Source organism: Camelus dromedarius, chromosome X (assembly GCF_036321535.1).
Source record: "Camelus dromedarius isolate mCamDro1 chromosome X, mCamDro1.pat, whole genome shotgun sequence".
In the NCBI taxonomy this organism is placed as follows: Eukaryota; Metazoa; Chordata; class Mammalia; order Artiodactyla; family Camelidae; genus Camelus; species Camelus dromedarius.
In genome coordinates, this window is record NC_087472.1 from 41,039,384 (window position 1) to 41,060,323 (window position 20,940).

A 20,940-nucleotide genomic window follows, 5' to 3' on the forward strand; every position below is an offset into this window, starting at 1 on the left:
ATGATGCCATTTATGAATATATTGTTGGTTTCACAGTTGACAACACTATATTCCCTTGAGTACCAAACTTACAGAAACCCCATGGAATGATCTCTCTCTTGGTACAGTCTTTCGAGAGTCAGTGTGAGGTGTGAGACTAATCAGACAGGGGCCTTACCAAATGTCTTTTTAAAATAAACAGCCTAGAAAGATGATGGCAGTTCTTTTATGGTACAGAATAACATGCTTTTACTTATCAGCTGCTGAACAGAGAACTGAATTGATAGAATAATTATTTCAGTTTGCTTTTCACTGACTATCAATGCTCTGATGGTTCAAGAAAGAGCAGGGAAGGTTTCTATTTTCCTTAAAAGGTGGAAGGGGCCTCTGATAACATGGTTGAACATTCTCATTTTACAGATCAAGACTGAGATTAGACGGATTGGCTGCCTCATAGTTACAGATGAGTAGTGCTCCTAACATTCTGCAATACAGCATCACCTTAAAAAGTTAATGTGAACATATAAATATAGGTTTTAATTTTCTTTCCCCTAGTCTACTCTTTCTGGAGGCCATCTCCAATGTCTTCGTACATATAATGCAGTCCAGAACACTTTTCTCCTCTCCACCAAATCTAACCTTCAGACGAATCTACCCAACAAGATTCACTCAAATGTGAAAAAGATGAAGATTATTTACATTATCTTTCGCCATGAACTGCACCACTGCCAAAAGCTTTCCTGGACAATTCTGTACTGGTCTTCCATTTCTTTCACTGGTTTATTGGAGTACAATGGTTTTGAGAAGTACCAATTTCCATTTTAATGAAATGTGATCGCTTCTATTCCAAACACAGAATATTTCTGAATTATAGGCTATTCAAGGCAAATCTTATTAATCTAAATTAAGTAGAGTACTCATATTTACTCTTAATTTTCATTTTTTTCATTTACTTCTCCACATAGCTCTACAGCCCATGATGAGAACTTTTATAATCAACACACCTTATTTCTCCCTCTACTTCAAGAAGGATAGGAACTAAAAAGATAAGAATTTCCTTAAAGGAGGTGGATAGCTCAGCTTACTTGGATGATTCTGGGAGGGGCCACTATTCACTTCAGCCATAGGGCATGGACAGAAAAGATGGACGACTTTCTGGTTCCACTTGAGTGAGGGGTTTGTTTTGCTTCTTTTACGTTTTTTCTCTCCCTGAGATCAATTTTCATACTGTGGTTTTGTTACTAATCAATGACACACAAAAAAGGGGTTCCAATGCTTTAGGACTTTTGGGGACCTTGGATTATCTGTGCCTCTCCTCTCTTTAGTAACCTGGAGAATGGAGAACAGATGGTACTGCAATGCCAAAATGGCCTCTGGAAAGGAGCATCACCTTAGTTTCCTTACCTGTAAGCAGCTCACACACCATCCTGAGGGCCAATTACTTGTAATGATTTAATTACACATATGGTTTTAAACCACCTTCTACCCAAACCACATGCTCATAAAGTAACAATTAAAAATATTTAATATTAAACACAGCAGGAATCCTTGTTTCTAATTTTTTTTTTGCAAAGTCTACAGTTATTTGAAGCTACTTTTACCAAGTTGAAACTTGTGATCACGTAGATATAGAAGCCTTCTGAGACTTCACACATGAACTGAGATCAACTGTTAAAAAAAAATCATTGCGAGGAAGGTTTGGGGTTTTGTTTTGCTGTTGTTGTTGTTTTTGGTACTTGACGCTGAACATTTACATTTTATAATACCATGTGAGCTGGAGTGGGTTTTACCTGGATTCCTCGGAATCCGCTTTCTGCGATCTCGGAACGCTGCACCTGATTGCAGGGCTTCTAGAAGATTATCCATCACGCCAGTCTCATCACCCTCTGGAGGAAGGGAGAAATCGGAATTAATCTTGGAGCAATTAAAGTTAAACTACGGGAAAATAAAGGGAAAAACTCCTGTCAGATTTACATAATACCCCTAAATTAAAGACATATATCTGTTTTAACAAAATGGATCCTGTCAGTTTCTGGCACCGCAGACTACTTTGCTTATTACGCACCATTAAGCAAAATTCATGCCAATCCCACTGTTCTTTCAACTTAAAGACCTTGTCTTTTGTATTATTGATGACACGCTCAGTATGCAAATAAACAGTAGCTGATCAGCTACTGCTGCCTTCCTGTTAAGATTCTTCTAAGATATTCCTCAGCAAGAAACCACTGACCCGGCTTAATGCAATCAATGCACAGGGCGTGATTTGATGAAGCGGAGTTACACAAGGTTAAATACTGATTGTATTAATACCTTCAGCATTCAACCATCATCTGCGATTATCTTAAAAGACACTATTTGCAAAACACATTTGCATTCAATTCGTACCTAATCCATATCCTTTACCCATTTTGAAATGCTGACATTGTAGAAGGAAAAGGTGACCACATCATCTGAAAGGCCACATTTTACATCTGAGAGACATTCACCAGAGTCTCATCACCCCTTTTAGAATGCGGTTGTGTTTCTAAGCTGTTCCTATGGGAAGGAACCATTAAGAATCCAGGAATGGAGTATTCAAAAAATGTTCATGGAAATTCCTAATGGAAATGGAATGAAAACATTTCATCCTACTCTTACCTTTGACAATTCTGGCCATCAAAAACACTTTTAAGATCTGTTAGAGCAAGGGGTCCATTGCCAGAAACTCTCTACTATGCTGTGAACAACCCACTGTGAGCTGAGGGCCCTCTTCTCAACTGGCCTCACTGATGAAAAGGACGCTCACCAGGTGGTGAATAGAGTGGTAGCTAAGTGTGCGGGTCTGCAATAGAGACCATTTGTAGGCAGGAGGATTAAGAGAAGAAAAAGGGATGAACGAGAGAGAGAAATTGTTTCTGATGTTATTCCAAAGCAAAATTAAAATCCTACTTTGTGTAAAGAATTGACTGTGGGGTATCAGATGACAGGAAAAAATATTCTCTTATGGGGCAAGAATAAGCTATAATCTTTGATTATGCTCTTCATTTGACATGAGATTTCTTCAATGTTACAATCATTTATTCTCTTGAAATGAATTCTTTAGGAAAGGATTTTGAATTAAAAATAAAAAGGAAACACAGAGGTTCTCAGGTAGACAATTTGGTGAAAACAGGAAGTAGAACCGCCAGTGACTAAACAGGGAAAGAGGATTGTGCACTTTTAGGAACATTAAGGCTGCAGACTCATGTGAACTATCATCACCTGCCCTTTACAATAGAAAGAAAAGAGGAACTGAAAGAAGTTTGGCATGGCTAGAATGTATCTGGGAGAATTAAATTTTACGCAGTAGGCACTTTACATTGGTTGTATCTTTTAATCCTCCCAGTGACATATTGAAGCAGGCATTATCTTATTTTTTCAGCTGGGGATACTGAAACTTTAAGCATCTTGCTCCAGATCACACAGCTGGCATGTGGAGGGGCCCAGGCAGAAACCCAGATCAATCTTTGCAAGACAGCTAGAAGAAGCTGAAATGGACTAGGCATGTGGTGGCCAGATGATGAAACATCATAATGGTATTGTTAAAAAAGAGATGATGGGCCCAAAAGGGAGTCACCTGTGCTATGACTCACATCACCAAATGGAGACTTAATACCTAACCTAACCGCAGTTTCAGCCTCTCCCAGGAATGTCATTTTAACCACTTGGTCTAGAATTTTCTGGTCAATACTAGTAAGGAAATCTGCCGGATAGACTCCCCGCTGTCCCACAAAAGAAGGTGATCTTGATTGAACAATCCACTCTTTGCTAGAATAACTTCCTTGTCTACCTCCTTCTGCCTATAAAAATCTTCCATTTTGTATAGCTCTTTGGAGCTCCTATTTGCTAGATGAGATGTTCCCTCATTCATGATTCACTGAATAAAGTCAATTAGGTTTTTAAAGTGTACTCAGTTGAATTTTGTTTTTTAACACTATGATATGGGCTTGAGCACTATCTTATAAGACAACACTCTCCAATAGATATATAATGCAGGCCACAAATGGAGCCACAGAAATAATTTTAAGTTTTCTAGTAGCCATAGTCAAAAACTAAAAAAAGAAACAGGTGAAATTAATTTGAATATGCAATAAATAACTCAACAGATACAAAAAATTATGTATCTTGCATTCTTTTTAACAGATCAAGTCTTAGAAATCTAACATGTTTTTATTTCGGCATATTTCACTTCAGATTAGCTACATTTCAAGCGCTCAATAGCTATATGTGGCTCGTGGCTATTGTATTGGGCAGCACAGCTGTAAGCAATATAGGAAGTGACTTGATGAGGTTTATACTTAGAAAGACTTGTTAGACAGCACTATGGAGGATTACATGACAGAAGGCAGGGAGATGTTTAGGAGTGTAGGATAACCATCTAAGAGACAAAAGACTGAACTAAAGGGTTAGCAGAGTGAATAGAGAAGATGGGTATTTTAAAGGTATTAATAGTAAACCTGGCTAGAAGGGTGAGATCAGGGGGCAGGGAAGGGGTCTAGATGACAGGGGATAACCAGGCTTGAAATTTTTTATTTTTATTTTTTGAGGAATATGTAAGTAGAGAAATCCAGTAAGAAGTTGGAAATATGAATCTGGAACCAAGAAGTGAAGTCTGGGTTGGAGCTAAGGATTAGAGTTCTGTTGGAAGATGGGTGAGGTTAGCCTGAGATAATCATGTATGAGAAGGAAGGGGACAGGATACAATTCCTGAGGATCCCAGTTTTTAATAGGCAGTCAGGAGAAGCAGAAGTGCAAAGAAGACACAGAAGGAATTTTTAGAGCTATAGAAGTATAACCAGAAGAGAACTACAATACAACTGAATTTCATGTATCCTTATAAAAAGTTATTACAAAGACAATGTAAGAAAGATGAATATATGTATAGAAGTGAAGAGAACAGAATACCAAACAGTATGTATTTATGATTTTACATAAATAATATGCAAACATGAAAAAATTTTATAGCATAACGACATTATGGATGCCATGTCATTAAAATTCTTTAATGCTATCATTGTTTATAGACTAAAAAGATGGAAAGAACAAATATGACATAAAGTAGAGAGGAATGAAAAAATAAATCTCTGCTTAATTTAATGGTTGCCATCTGACAACACTTATCAAAATATTATGCTAGATCACTCATAGGAATAGAAAACATACCATAGTTACCAAAGGGGAAAGCAGGGGGAGGAATAAATTAGTAGTTTGGGATTAGCAAGATATACAATTACTATATATAAAATAGATAAACAACAAGGACCTACTGTATAGCATAGGAACTATATTCACTATCTTATAATAATATATAATGGAAAAGAATTTGAAAAAGAATATATATATATGCATGTGTATGTGTGCATGTGTGTGTGTATGTATATATATATATATATATATACATACACACACACATATATACATATACACATATTTATATTTATATTTGGTCAGTGATTGAATCATGTGAGGTTGATAGTTCACATAGAATCTCCCAGTTCACAGAACCATTAATTCTTACTTACATGTGATTAGCAGTGAGTAGTTGTTTTGATTTTTAAAAATTTTTTGGTCTATGAGATGAAACTCAGGGGAAAAACATCTTTTATGTGTTTTTTTTCATTGAAAAGGAAAATAGCTTTATTGAATTACATAGAAAAATGTGTTTTCTTACAACTTACAATTACCTATTTTCCTGAGTGAAAGAATATCAAGGAGAAATTTGGTAATGCTTTTTAGCCACTAAAGTGGTAATATACAGGCATGTCTGAGAAATAACAATTCAGAGGCAACTTTCTAATCTTTCATCCTGAAATTAGATCACAGGTAGTATTAAGGAGCTAGAAGGGCTGCATGCAGTCCAGTGGGCTCTGTGGAAGCTACTTATCTTTGTGTAGAATGAAAGGCATAGAGTGTACTTTCTATTTCACGTTTCCAACAGAGTTGGTCATTCAGTGGATGGTGAATGCTCACTGATTTCAATTTTCAGCATCAGTGCTTACCTGTGTTGTTGTGTTGACTTAATTTACCCAGAAGTGTCTGGAGATGCAACAGATTAAAATGAGCACTAAGTAAATTAATTATCTCTACTACACCTTTATGCAAGACTATTCCTCGATGGCTAGCGTAAACTTATTGAGAGGGAATTCTCTATGGTTTATCATATCTGTGCATATTTTGTGGGCACAGGCATTGATGACCTTTGTTCTGGATTATCTTTTCCAGGATGTTTCTTCTAGTGAACAGCCTTGAAGATACAGTGTCTCCCTCCAGAGCAGATAGTAGGTTTGTTTCCATTGAAGACAAATTTTATCTCCCTCTAGGGCAGATGTCAGATAGGTTTGCTTTTAGTCCATTATAAAAGATTTGGGTTCTCTAAGCCTGGGTTTCCCAGCTGTGACACAAACCCACTGTGTGTGTAGCAACTGCCTGGGCCCACCCTGGTGTCACCCTGTGGGAGTTGGAGGGCAAGGGAAAGCAATTCGAGCATAAAGCTCACACTGCTTGCTGTGCTGTGAATAACAGTTCTTTGTCTCTGATCCAGGAATCTTGTGTCTTCTGCCAGCATCCCTGAAATTGTGGCAGACTGACTTGTTAGCATGCAAGTAGAGTAAAATCTGTGACCCGTCACGGTTTTTTAAAATACTCTGCAGTCTCCTCCCTTTTTATCAAACATTATTAATGAGGAGACTCCTTATTCCTCTAGGAACCTAAACACCTAGTGCTTTGGACTATCACCTTAACTAAGACCCAATTCTAGTTCATTATTCCTCAAAAATGACTATAGAAAAGCCAATACTATAAAAATCATTTCCTAAGATCCTAACAGCCTGGGCATAATGGCTTCTATATTCACTACTAGAGTCTCCTTAAATTCTCAATTGTATAATTAAGGCTTTCTGGAAAAGTTGAGCTGCTTGAAGTTGAAGAAGTCATCATCAATCAACCAATAAAAATGACCCAAAAGTCAATAAAGTGACCCAAAAGAAGCAAAAGGCTTCCTAATGAGGGTAGGACTCTACCATGTGAAATATTACTTATGTAGATTTAATAATTAAAAAAGTAAAACCATGTCCTCAAAGAGTTGGGGAAGACTCACGGAAGAATTAGGGCTTAAGTCAAGCCTGCGAAAAAAAATCACGTTAAAAGGTGAATAATGACCAGTTTAAAGGGACTAAAGTCTAGGTTTATTAACTCCTTGTGTAAATGCATATGCTTACTTGCTCACGTTCTCTCTGTATATGTATGTGCATGTGTGTGTATAAATTGACAAATACTGTAATGCACAGAACTTGTGTACAGGTTGATAAAATGTGACAAGTGCCTATACCCACGTAACCACCACCACGATGAAGATATTGAATGTTTCTATCACCCCCAGAAAGTTCCCTCTTGCTCCCACCACTCAGAGGCAACCTCTGCTCTGATTTCTATCACCATATATTAGTTTTGCCTGTTTATACGTTAAGAGGGTAAAACGTGTTGAGGTGGTTTTGAATCAGTGTAGCTACCTGAAATCAAACATGCATGGTGTACATGATAAACCATGAGGAAAGCAACATCCGTGCAATATTCTAAATGGCTTGGGATATCAAAGGAAGAAGGCTGAATATGATTAAAGGGCTTCTAAAGAGCCATTGGTAGATCTTCAGCAAGATATGACGTGATAGAGATGACACTGAAGATCAGCCTCTCGGTATTATGCAAAATGGACCAGAGTGGAAGAGAAATTATACAAAGACTACAATTGAATTTGCAGTGACAAATATTATTCTGCATATAATGCTGGGCAAAGTAGAATGGTCAATTTTGGCATTATTGGTAAAAGACTGAATAGAACAGTAAAATTGGTTTTGTGAGCAAGGTCATACGCAGTAGTAAATGGTAGCTGACAGCATAAGAAGGCAGTGAGAAGTGGAGTGCAAGAAAAACCAGTGTTAGATTCGATCTTTTTCACACTATCTATTTTGGCCAGATTAAGACCATGCTGCAAGACGTATGGATATATAGATGACACAAAATTAGAAGACTGCTCACTTATCAAAAAAGAAGGAAACAAAATTCCTTCTCTGGGATCTTAAAAAAAAATAAAGGTCTGGGGCTGACAAATCGCTCTCATAATTCAACACGGTAAGAGGTAAGACATGACAAAAATCTGAGCAACTTGGATTGCAGTCCACAAGCATCTAGAAAGCCTCTACCTGATGGGAGGTTTTTGTTAGTTTGCAGTTTAATTGGAAGTGAGTGAAGAATGGAGATAATGGTGACTTGGAAAACCAACAGATGGTAACTAAGATAACAGTCTATGAAGTTATTTATGGCCCGGAAAAGTGTTTAAGAGAATCCAGATATTATTCCATAGAGATTAAAAGAGAGCATAAATAGAATGCATAAAGTTCTAAGGGAAATAATGAAGGCAGATGCTCCTGTTCAAAAGAAGGAAACTTTCAAGAAAGAAAAGAGGACACAGGAGCTTCGAAGAAATTACCAGAAACCACAGGATGAGCTAGGAGCAGAGTAGTAATTACATTATGCAGCAGCTAAAGATTTGTAAAACAAAACAGAAAAACACTACACTCCCAGGTTGAGGCCTTGCACACAGTGGTATGCACCAAAACGCAAAATTAATTTCAGAGCAATTACAGTGAAAACGATAGGGGAAAATGTTGGTTAGAGACTTCATTCATTCCGTTAGCTCATCCCCTTGCCCGAATAGATAACAGTTTCCTATAGCGAAGGAAAACATCAGATTCAAATAAACTTCATAGTGAATACTACTCTTCCTTACTGATTTTAATTTAAGCTTCATGTGGTAGGTACATTTTGTCATGGAATAAATATTGGATTCTGGTTCACAAGCTAAATGGATATTCCACTCCAAAGTGATGAGGTGATTTCTCTGCGCATATCTCCATGGTAGGTGCTACCTAAAAGTTTGTCGGGATAACTAAATTGGCAAGTTAACTTTCCCTGACATATGTGCACTTTAAAGAGCTGCTTGTGAACACACTTACACACTTGAATGGATTTCTACTAGTAATTTCAGTGAAGGAACTTTTTTCCGGCCAGAGGCACCTTTTGTCTTGCCTACGGTAAGACAGCTTGACAGTAAATGGTAGTTAAAAAGTAATGTTTATACGTATTCATTTTTTCCCAGTTACCTCGATGCTAGAAGATTGGGAGAAGAAAATTACACATTCTATAAATAAGCAAATACCCAATAAACCTGAATGTTAACGCTTACCAGAAAACCACTGTTGATGCCTCTGGTAAAATATCTCACATTTGATATTTTAAATAATTAATATTTCAAAGAGACCTTTGAAATACTCTGTCTTATCAGAATTAATCATCTACTCAGGGCAGGGAACACCTGGGAAGGGAGAACTAAGCAAAAACAAACTTGGAAAAAGAAGAAGAGATTTAACTCGATTCAAAACCATCCACCAGAGTAAATCTCAGTTACTTTCTGAAAAGATAAAACAAAGATGTTTTTGGAGGTAGGAATATTTGTAATATCTGCCATTTATTGAGCGCTTACTATATGTCAGGCCCTGTTCTGAGGGATTTTCATTGGATCCCCACACCAACGTATTTTTCAGATAACAAAACTAAGGCATATTTAGGTGAAGGAACGTGCTCAAGGTCCCATAGTTGGGAGCTAACGGAACCAGTATTAGAACCTGGGGAGCATGTCTCTAGAGCAAACAATAGCCCCAGCGGTCAAATCTAGCCTACCACCTGTTTTTGTACAACCCACATAATTAGAATGGTTTTCATATATTAATTTCTTTTTAAATCAAAAGAAGAAGAATCTTTTGTGTTACACAGAAATTTCCTCACATTCAAATTTCAGTCCATAACTTTTATTGGGAAACACAGCCATGCTCACTCATGATGTATTGGTCCATGGCTGCTTTCAAGTTACAACAGCAGAGTTGATTAGTTGAGACCACGACCTTTTCATCCTTGAGGCCTAAGATACTATCTGGCCCTTTACAGAACAAAGTTTGCTGACCCCTGCTCCAGAGCACACCCGGTCAACATCGACATCATGCTATTGGACCTCACAATCTGCCTCTGAGGTGCTGGTGGATCTTGGCAACCTCTGAGTCAGTAAAACAAGGGCTCACCATGGGTGGAAGGTGGGAAAGAAGACGAGCAGTCAATGTCAACCTACTTGAAATCAAGATCCTTCCATTTAGAGGGCCAAAGCCAAGAAAGAGGAGTGTTCATGACGGGCTATTTCTTAGGAAACAGACTAGCCTACAGATGGCTGTCCTTGGGTCAAGACTCAACCTCTGGCCCAGTCTGAAGGTAGGGGAGGACTGCATGGCACAAATCATGGTCAGCATTGCTTATGATGCTGCCTATTGTCACTTGCCTCAGAAAAGGAGCTGAAGGCATGCACTTCTGATATGCATTATCATAACTCAATAGTGTAATTTACATTGATGTTTCAAAATGGGAGAGCGAAGGATTTACCTTTAAGCTTTGAGCTAAATCCCTCAATAATTCCTTAAGAGGAGTTCAATAATCTGCTCCAGGAGAGAGCCAGTCTGACTGAGCATGGCTGGATTCTTTCTCAGTCAACTAGAATGGGATTTGTACTTCTAGCAATCTCGCTCCTGCCTCCTGATGGAATTGAAACAAGTTGCTGAAAAATAATTATTTAGAAAGCAGAACAAAGTGTCACTGGCCAGTCCGTGGCCTTTCTTTCTTGGACTCTGGGAAGTGATCTCAGTTTCAAGGTTTCTAGTTCTCTTCTATGATGGAGATGCATTAATTCACCATCCCACTATTTACTCTCATTCCCATTTCCAAGCCCAAATCATCAGCTACCCCCGAACAATGTTATTTCTAAAATTTCCTATCATCTCAGACTCAGTGGGTCTCAGACTGATTTAATCACCCACAGATTTCCCCACGTAATCAAACCCCTAATGACGTCTTACCCCAATCTTCTCATTTTTGATTATCCCTCAGGCTGAGAACCTTTGAATGGTCTCTAGTATTTTTTCCTCATCTCCAAAGCCAAGCAGTGGCTAAGCTGCACCACTTCTTCACAGGTAATACAGAGGTTCCTCCCTAAGTCTAACTAACATTTATCCCTTAACCTGAATTACTGCTACATGAACCAACTTGGTGAATTCTGTTTCTAGTCTCTCCTATTACTGATACTAAACTGTAACTTTCATCACGTTATCCTCTTTTCCAAGTTTCATGTTCATCACGTCCAATCTAAACTCCAGTGGCCCCATTAATTATTTCCAGATTTTTCTTTGGCTCCTCCAACCACCCCAACCAGGCTACCTTTCCTTATCACTCTGTACATATCCTAAGTGTCCACACCTATATGTCTTCCCTCATGTACCTAATTTTAGAAATAAAAGATTGATGTAAATTCTAAAGAAAAAAGCCAGAAACAAGAGAGATACTTTATACTTTCAAGTTTAAATAGATACGGCTTTTAAAAGATTATTAAATGATATACAGCTGAATCATCCTGCTGTACACCTGAAACTAACACAACACTGCAAATCAACTATACTTCACTTGAAAAAAAAAAAAAAAGACTATTAAATGAATATACTGCAGCTTACCAGATGTAGTCAAGAGGTCAAACTCCTAGAGTGAGTGCTTTGGAAACATAAATGGCCTAAATTCAGGTAATTTACACAATTTATACAAACACATATTAACAAAATTCTGCTCTATTAAATAATTAAAATTTAGATAGACCTTAATTATATGCTTTACTAAATAAGAGGAAGTTGGTCTCCAGTGGAAAAAATTTAATTTCTAAATAAATAAATAAATAAATAACTCACTCACTCACTTACTCACTCACTCCCTAAGGCAGATACTCATAGTAAATTTAACATACTGCTAGTACCATTTAATTGAATTCAACCTTTAAATTAAAAAAGAATAGATATTAAAAATAATATAGTAACTGTATATTAGGTGGTATTGCCTTTTGGTGTTTCAAACAATCAAGGCAACAGTGACTAACCTCTTCATTACTTTATAATGTTCATCTGGGAAAAAAATAGCTCTTCCAAGTTCAAATTTTCTACAATTGAAACCCACAGAGCTCCTAAGAACACAGGGCAATAAAGCATAGGGTGCTTCATTAGAGGAAGTCTATAATTACAGATTACTGAGTAAATAATACGAACGCCATTGTATTACATGGGAGTCAATTAGTTAGTAGAAAATGGCATAAAATTACAAAATTAGGTACCAATACCTCAGAGATATAATTATGTCAATTTCTGAACATTATGTAGTTCTTTTATAATAAAGTCATGGATGATAATTATGCTTAAAGAACTTGCTAAAAGCTGGTAAAAACCAGAGAAATGTCAGCATTTAAAGACTGTCATTCCTTGGAGCTTAACTTCATAAATGCTTTACTTTGATGTGTCTACTTGACCACTGCATTTCTTTTTTATTTTATTTTAATTTAATTTTATTTATTTATAACATTTTTCATTGAGTTATAGTTATTTTACAGTGTTGTGTCAAATTCTAGTGTAGAGCACAATTTTTCAGTTATACATGAACATGTATATATTCATTGTCACATGTTTTTTCACTGTGAGCTACCATAAGATCTTGTATATATTTCCCTGTGCTATACAGTATAATCTTGTTTATCTATTCTGCATATGCCTGTCAGTATCTACAAATTTTGAAATCCCAGACCCCTGCATTTCTTTGCTCTTTTCTTTTAAATTCAAAAACTTCCATGGTTTCTATCATATACTATTTTATTAAGTAACTATGTTGCTGTCCAGTGACTATTGTGTAACTACTGTTTGTAAATACTGTTATATTTTCATTAAAACGGATAGAGCTCTGTTCAGACTTGCAAGTAGGCACTTAATTTTTTACTTGGGATTAAGTAGAAAAGATTTACAATTTCAAATTTGCTTCACCCATGTCTCTTCTTGGGACAGTAGGCTCTGGAGAGGAGAACCGGGAGGACTTAGACACAGTTAATCAGCACTGCCTCAATCATACCCTCAGCCCATTCCTTACGTAGCTTTTAATTCACTCTCACAGGCTATCAGCACATGGCCACTGGACACTTACACGGTGGAGAGCACTGTACGAAACGGAATGGTAAGGCATCTTTCTAAGACCCTTTGACGCAAAGAGGACAATTATGCATTTCTTTCACTGTGCAGTCAAATTTGGAACTTAAGAGAATTTTTGGCTAATAAAGAGCCTTGCCAATCAAGCTGAATAAAAATGAAATATCCTTTAATATGCAATATATCTGAAGAACAGAAAGAAAAATACCATAGGTTTGGGGCTCCTAGAACAATAATTTAATAGAACACTCTCATTTTTACATTACAATTTGGGCATGGCTCAAGTGTTTGCAGAAGCCAACGTTCTACCATCTAGAAAAGGCAGTTATTTTTGTATAGTCCATGGACTGCTAAATTACCTCAGAGAAATGTGGTATCAAGGGAGGAACTCATGATTTTCTTAAATAAAGAACATTAAAAAGATTTTATTTTGCTTGTCCACTGAACAGTAATCATCTTTAACATTCTTGATTATTTTCTGTCTTGTAGATCAGTTAAAAAAAACTTCAAACACAAATATCTGATACTCTTCAAAAATTGAGTGAAAAGTGGTAGCTGCCAAAAGGTTGGAGAGGGAGGAAGTTACTAAACAGTCTTTGGCAAAGATTTAGGACCAGGCGATATTTTGGGATTTTTTATGATTTGTTCACCTAAACTCATCAGTGAAATCTTTGCATACAATCTGATTTCATTTGACTGTTTATTTCCTATTTATAGCCTATATCAACAGGGGGAAATTGCAGTCCACAAAGAAATGATAAGGACAATTTTTCACTCAGCACCTCCATGGCAGCTGGTGATTCTGAGTATAAGGGAAATTTATCCCCATCCTTTAGAAGGAATACGCTACTTATGGTCTTATGATGTATGGAATCCTGGGTCTTCAAGAGGACTAGGATTTTATACTTCAGGAAAAAGAATAAAAAAAAAAGGTACCACGATTTCTTTAAAGCAATTACCTGCCTTGTGAGGCTTTAAAAATGCCATCATATTTGTTTTAGTAACTAAGCACTCACATTAGCATTGTCTTGAACAAAGAAGAAGTATATTTAGAGAATCTATTCACTGCTGAAATCTTCTTTATATCCAGTCTAGAGGAAACCATTTTAAGGTGCATCCTGAATTTGGGAGTAAAGTGAGGAAGAGGTCACTTCCTCAGAGTCTTCCTCACTGAGACTCAAATCTGGAGAAGTCAACATGTGCTGGATGGATTAATCATCCTCATGTAAGAGGTGACTTGCAAACAGGTGGCCAAGGAAACCTTGTCAACATCCAGCTCCATCCAAGAAATGACAATGTCTCTTAATCTCATTAGAATGACCAGGGCATATTCATTTGGGACAATAATAAAGAAAATGACAAATTAACCAGCCACAGTGTATTTCCTCTGAAGAAATACTATGCAAACAGGAGAACTGTATCCACAGGAGACCAGACTACTGATCAGGTGACTTCCTAAGGTCTATTTCTCAGGGTGGCCCGGCAAGAACAGGGAGTGGGTTTTCCTACTTGAAATCTCACTTTTGACACCAAAAAATCTGCTAGAAACTTCTCTGAAATGTCAAGCTTAGATAGTATTGTCAACTAAGATAGAGTTTGAGTTTCATACACAATCACAAGTGGTTAAGTAATAGCAGAACGTTACCTTTCTGTTTTGGGAATTAATGTGTTTTTTTAAATTATATTGAACCATGTGAGGTTGCCATTTTAATAGGCCAAAAAGTAGACAAACAGTAACAATTTCCTATGGTTCAAACGAGTCTTTAGGGATATAATGAAGCCATCTGAACCATTACCAACCCTCTGAAAAAATATTTTGAAACAGAAGAGGGAAGACTATACAATGCAGGAGGCTACGACAAGAGGCATTTTAAAACGTTTTCTAAAATGCAGGACTTGAAAAGCACAGTCTTCCTAATAGTCCCGATTTTCCACAACTCTACCCTCCACGTTCTAACACTATGTGAGTCATCAATACAAAATCAAGACAGGCCAGTGCTCGGCACACAGTTGGCAGGTCCTCTGGGCTATTATGTTCATGATGGCAAGGTTGCCGATTTTTCACTGAGGTCAATAATTTGCTCTTCTTTCCCTAAAGCTTAGGAATGGTTTTGCAAGATCTCCCAGAACTCTGTCCCTTGCCCCTACTCCAGCAGAGGGATGAGAGGCAGCTTATCTTGTCATTTTAATGAAACATCTTTGAGGTATGATTTCACTGGGGAGAGATTTAGAAATCAAAGCTTAAGTCGGGCTGTGAAAGTAAGTTATGCAGTACTGAGCAAAACACAATCTCTAGAACTCATTTTTTCCCTCAGCAAGCATTAATGAATGTCAAGCCTTTATAGATTAGTTAATATACTTAAGAGATAGAGAATGCATGTTTGTTTTCCCAAAACCTTGATGCAGCCAGTACCTTGGTGAGAACTGAATAAATAAATCCACTCATTGCAGTAATCTTCAGAGAAAAATTCAACAATTTTGCCCCCAAAAGTCATATTTATTTTTTTCTATTGTAAGCACATGAAATAATGACAATTGCTTCAGTATTACCTAGAATATCAATATATCTGCCACATTTGCACTTTTTCATTAATTGTAATTTTATTTTTCTGTATTAGAATTTATCAGATAGAAAACCAACCAACCAACCCGGTTCAATCAAACATCTAATTACATTTTTCATGTGCTCTGTCATTTTAGTGAGTATCTTGTAAGAGAATGCCAGAATGACTTTTATTAATGTCAGAGAATGCATTTTTTCCTTTTGACAAAAGAAGAAAAGACCTTTCACATTCAAAATTCAATTTTTTCTCCTAACATTTCCAATATGACACAAACATATGGTAAATAAAATTATTCTAATAAATATTAGAGCCAGTGGACCAGTAAGGAAGACTCTGAGCATGCTGTGAATCTACTGAATACTAAAGAGCATCTGAAATATAAAAATCATTGAACTTTTAAGAAAAACTAAATAATTCAATAGTTTTTTTTATTTAAAAAAAAGAGAAACATATGCAACAATAATGATTAACCAGGATATGTCGACATCTCAGAAAGGGCTGACAAATGGACAAATGTGATAAAGTTTTCAAGAATTTTGCATGGCGAAATATACTGGTTAGAAGAGTCTGCTTTTTATTTCCTCCACAAGAATATAATTAAGGTTAGGTTTGGAAATAAAGCACTTTGCCTGAAGTAAAGGAATAAGACACATCAAATAATTTAAATAAGAAGAAAAGAATAATGATTGTACTCAAGAGCAATGGAATTTGAGAGGAATACGAGTACACTGGTCTCTCCCGGGACATTAGGATTATGAATGTTACTATACTTTCCTTCTCCTGGGACATTTAGAAACATGTTGTCTAACCATTTGCCTTACAGAGTTACATACAGGCATACCTTGAGGCAGGGAACTGACCTGCATAATCTAGAGAGCATCTTCCTGTTTTATGAAAACCAAATCACAGAAAACAAACTCAAAGGATTGATATGACTCCAAGTGAACTCAGCATTAAGTACATACAGACTCAAAGACAATGTTGTAGAATGAAATATTATAGGTCTTACGACATTACTTACATAGAATGTGGTGTAAACTATCTGTAGATATGATATCTTAAGCCACTGGGGATTAAAAAAAAAAAAAGAAATAGGAATCTCTTCAGAAAAATACATGAGAAATTCGAAGCTGTTTGCTCAGAGTATGTAAAGTATTCATCAGAGAAAAATGTTCAAACCTACTTTAGGAGAAATGAGAACTATTTCTTAATATATCCGAAGCAGGCCAAAGAAGATTGTTTCTTGACAGAAGTTCCCATGGGAAAACCTCCCTTTTTTATTTGCTACAGAGATCATGCTGGAATTGATGGGAAGAGAATAGACATTTTAAAATAAATAAAAGAGGTCACTTGCACGAAGAGTTTTTTTTTTTTTTTTAGAAGTGGATTCTTGTTAAAAGATTCTCACTTTTATTCAAGTTAAAATGATCATTTTGTTCCATGAACAAAGGTGTGGGGATTTTACTTTTCTCGTTCACTGTACACCAAGGCAAAACACAGGGGCTTCCTGGGCATGTGACACTGTGCAGTCACACAGGGCCCTGTGCTCAGAAAGGCCTCATACTTGGTTTAATGTTCTGCTGCTGCTGTCTCAAAATTCTCAATTATCTTTGAACAAGAGGCCCGCATTTTCATTTTGCAGTGAGCCCTACAAATTATGTATCTGATGCTGGTAAATTAAACCCATCTGTAACATAATAAACTACCTTGATAGTCCATTTTTCATAAATTTCTTATTAATATTTGAAAAAGATTACAAGGTCTTCAAAATGATGTAGTACTGACTACTCCTGATAGTTTCTTCCTGCTATTTTCTTTAACATTCATAGAAGAATTTCCCAGTGGTTAAGGCACTTCCTTTAGAGGGTACACTAACTTTTCCAGTCCAGTCAAGCGTGGTGTACTAAGAAAATAGTCTCAGTTCTCCAATTATCATTGCAAAGAAATGCTTGGCTGTTGAAAATAAAATTGAAAGCAGAAAAGACTGAAATAGTGGCTTTGGATTTCCTTTCCTCTAAGTTCACATCCGTGTTTACTTGCTGTCTAAATCCATCCATCAAGAGCAAACAAAAGACCTTAAAGGATGTACAAATAAGAATAATTGTAGAATAAGTATACTTATACTTAACTAATATTTAATACAGAGTAAACTTGCACTTCACTTGATGTGTTCCTAAACAGGTAATTCATTATCCACCTCCTCCCCAAGATCAAGGAATTCTATTTTAACATATCAGGGATACTGCTACTTAAGGAATTCTTTGGTAACTCATTTTACAAATCAAGTATACACACACAGAACGGAAACGATCATTCCTTAGTAAATCAGTTGCTTGAGTTCATTTTGGTATGCTACAGTTGGAAAAACATAGCAATATCTATCCATCAAAGTCATATTGGACAACACAAATACTCTGCTGAGTTCCCTGTACACTTCCGAGGCCAAGGATATCCTTCCACCTTGTCACTTAAAACTACTTGATTCTGATTGGATCCTGTCACTGGAAGAAGGTTCAAAAATTATAGGAATGTAGATAAGTTCATGAATGTCTTCTTTTTTCTTTTGTTAGATTCCACATATGAGTGATATCATACGGTGAAAAAAGAAGACACTAATGAATATATCTACAAAACAGAAAGAGACTCACAGACATAGAAAACAAACTTATGGTTACCAGGGGGGAAAGGGGGTGGGAAAAGATACATTGGTAGTTCCAGATTTGCAGATACTAACTGCTATATATAAAACAGACCAACAACAAGGTCCTACTGTATAGCACAGGGAACTATATTCAATATCTTGTAGTAATCTATAATGAAAAAGAATATGAAAATGAATATATGTGTGTATACGTATGACTGAAACATGATGCTGTACACCAGAAATTGACACAACATTGTAAACCGACTCTACTTCTATTAAAAAGAAAATTATAGGAATGTAAAGCTTGGAGGATAAATCTCTCATTTTCACAGGTACAAGAATCTGACTAAATTAAATAACTAACAACAATGTTACACACTAGCACTGTGGCGTAGTAGAGCAGAATAAGTGGGGGGCTGAGGCAGGCTCTCCTCCCTGCTCCCCTATTTAGCACTAAAGTAGCTTTATGACCTTGAGCAAGGACTGTTCATGTCTCAGCTATTACACTTGTAAAATAAGAAGTTGAGTTGAGTCATTGGAATCTAGGGTTTGTAAATTTTAGTGTGCATTAGAATCACCTACCCCCAAAAAAACCCCCAAAAAACCCTGATTACTGTCTCCCGACTCCTACCTGACTTCTCATTCAGTAGGTGTGGGCTGAGGCCCGAAATTTGGCATTTCTAACAAATCTCAGCTTCCGTTGAAGTTGCTGGTCCGGGGACCACACTTTGAGAACCACTGACCTAGGAGAATGCCAAGAATCTGAAGGTCAGGCAAGACTCTGAACCTACGCACTGGGGGGAGAGCTCCTGAGGCATCTGCCAAAGAGTCACAGGTCTCAACAGGGAAGAGCAGTGTTCTTTCCAATGAAGAAACTCCAACTGAAGGGCAGCACTGCATTCACCTGCCAATTAGCAACAGGAGCAGGGGCAGGGGGGACGGGGTGGGTAAGCCAGGAGGAAATCAGGAAGTTGCGACCTGAAACTGAGACTAACCAGACCACACAAAGCCCTAAATCAGGAAATAAAGCCAGGCTGAGCACAAAGCTGGATGAACCCTTTTGGCTTGTTGTAAACTAAGGGATTGGAATGACTTAAACCCATGAGTTGGGACACTGGATGAACACCTTTGGGGAGACAGGACTATAGGAATGAGAACTCCAATGAGGAGACATAGAAAACAAACTTATGGTGACCCGGGGGGAAAAGGGGTGGGAAGGGATAAATTGGGAGTTCGAGATTTGCAGATTCTAACTATAGATGTATAAAATAGATAAACAACAAGTTCATACTGTACAGCACAGGGAACTATACGAATACCTTGTAGTAACCTATAATGAAAAACAATATATGAAAGCAATATATGTATATATATGTCTAATTAAAGCATTGTGCTCTACACCAGAAATTGACGCAACGTTGTAAACTGACTATACATCAATTAAATAAAGAAAGAAAGAAAACATAAATTAAAAAAGAAAAAAGAAAACTCCTATGAGGTTAATGAGAAGGCCAAGGTTCCCAAGTCTTGGGGACGATGTGGGACAAGGCCTGGGTCTCTCTTGGCCCAGAAAGTTCCTAAAGAGGCTTGGCCCAAAGACTTTGCCATCTTCACCCAAAGGAAATTCTAAAAGATGTATTGCAGGCAAAACAAGTAATTCTAGATGTATGGTCTGAAGTACAAAAATGAATGAACAGCAATATGTGGGTAGTATACATGAACACTAACTGTTAGAAAATAATTATCATATTGTCTTGCTCTAAGGTGGGTAATGCAAGACTCTGACATCAGTACTGTATGCCTTTCTAGCTAGCTTTAAATAATTCAGAGGAACTTGAAAAACTGGGTTATGATAGTCAATTCTGTTATTACACAGACACATACAAATAGATATTTATTTGTGGGAGTCTAATAACGTGTATGTAGATAAATATATATGTGTATATATGAACAGTGTAACAATTATGTATACTGTAACCTTTTTTATACTTCAAAGGTATCTTTGCTAATGAGTTCATCCAGTAAAACCATATCCATATTCACTTGTGAACACACTGAAGTAAAGTTTTATTGATCTCACACATATTTCCACACCCACCAAAGCACATGAAACACCTATGAATATATAATATCTATGTAGCCAAGAATTAAGGTCGAAGTTTGATACATTCTCTCTTATCACTCTTTCTAGATAAGCACTCCTTTAACCTCAGCAAAAATAAAAACATACTGATCAAAGCGTCCGTAATTCCTGAGATGTTCCTAGAAAATTAGAAATGATTAGATATTGCTAAATTTCACATTCTAGCTTGATAAAAGCACATACAGTAGGACAGGTCTATTATAACACTCGGGGTATTACATTTCCAAGATTCTGAATCAACCAAATGTTGCTTCGAAATGGAGTGAAACTGAAAAGAGGCCCTCCTAAGATGCCGAATATAATTGTGAAAAGACAATGTGGGGGGAAACATAAGAAAGCAGAAAGTGACTACTTAATTCCTTTCAAATAGAAACTGAATTGCTGAGGCAGTTCTCACCACCTTATTTATATATGGACTCGCTCGCAAATCATGCCATCACCCACCAGGAAGCAATGCATCAGGAAGGGTGCGACAGTGCCACAGTCCCGAAG

General features: G+C 36.9%; 1 protein-coding gene across 3 annotated transcripts in view; it reads right to left on the reverse strand.

The window, feature by feature from the left end:
- Positions 1-20,940, reverse strand: part of DIAPH2 (diaphanous related formin 2) — a 798,971-nt gene that overhangs the window by 155,086 nt on the left and 622,945 nt on the right. For all 3 annotated transcript variants that reach the window (XM_064482987.1, XM_064482986.1, XM_064482985.1), the window contains one exon: positions 1,770-1,865. In XM_064482987.1, coding sequence (XP_064339057.1) covers positions 1,770-1,865 — 96 coding nt within the window. The remainder of the gene's footprint in view (positions 1-1,769; positions 1,866-20,940) is intronic.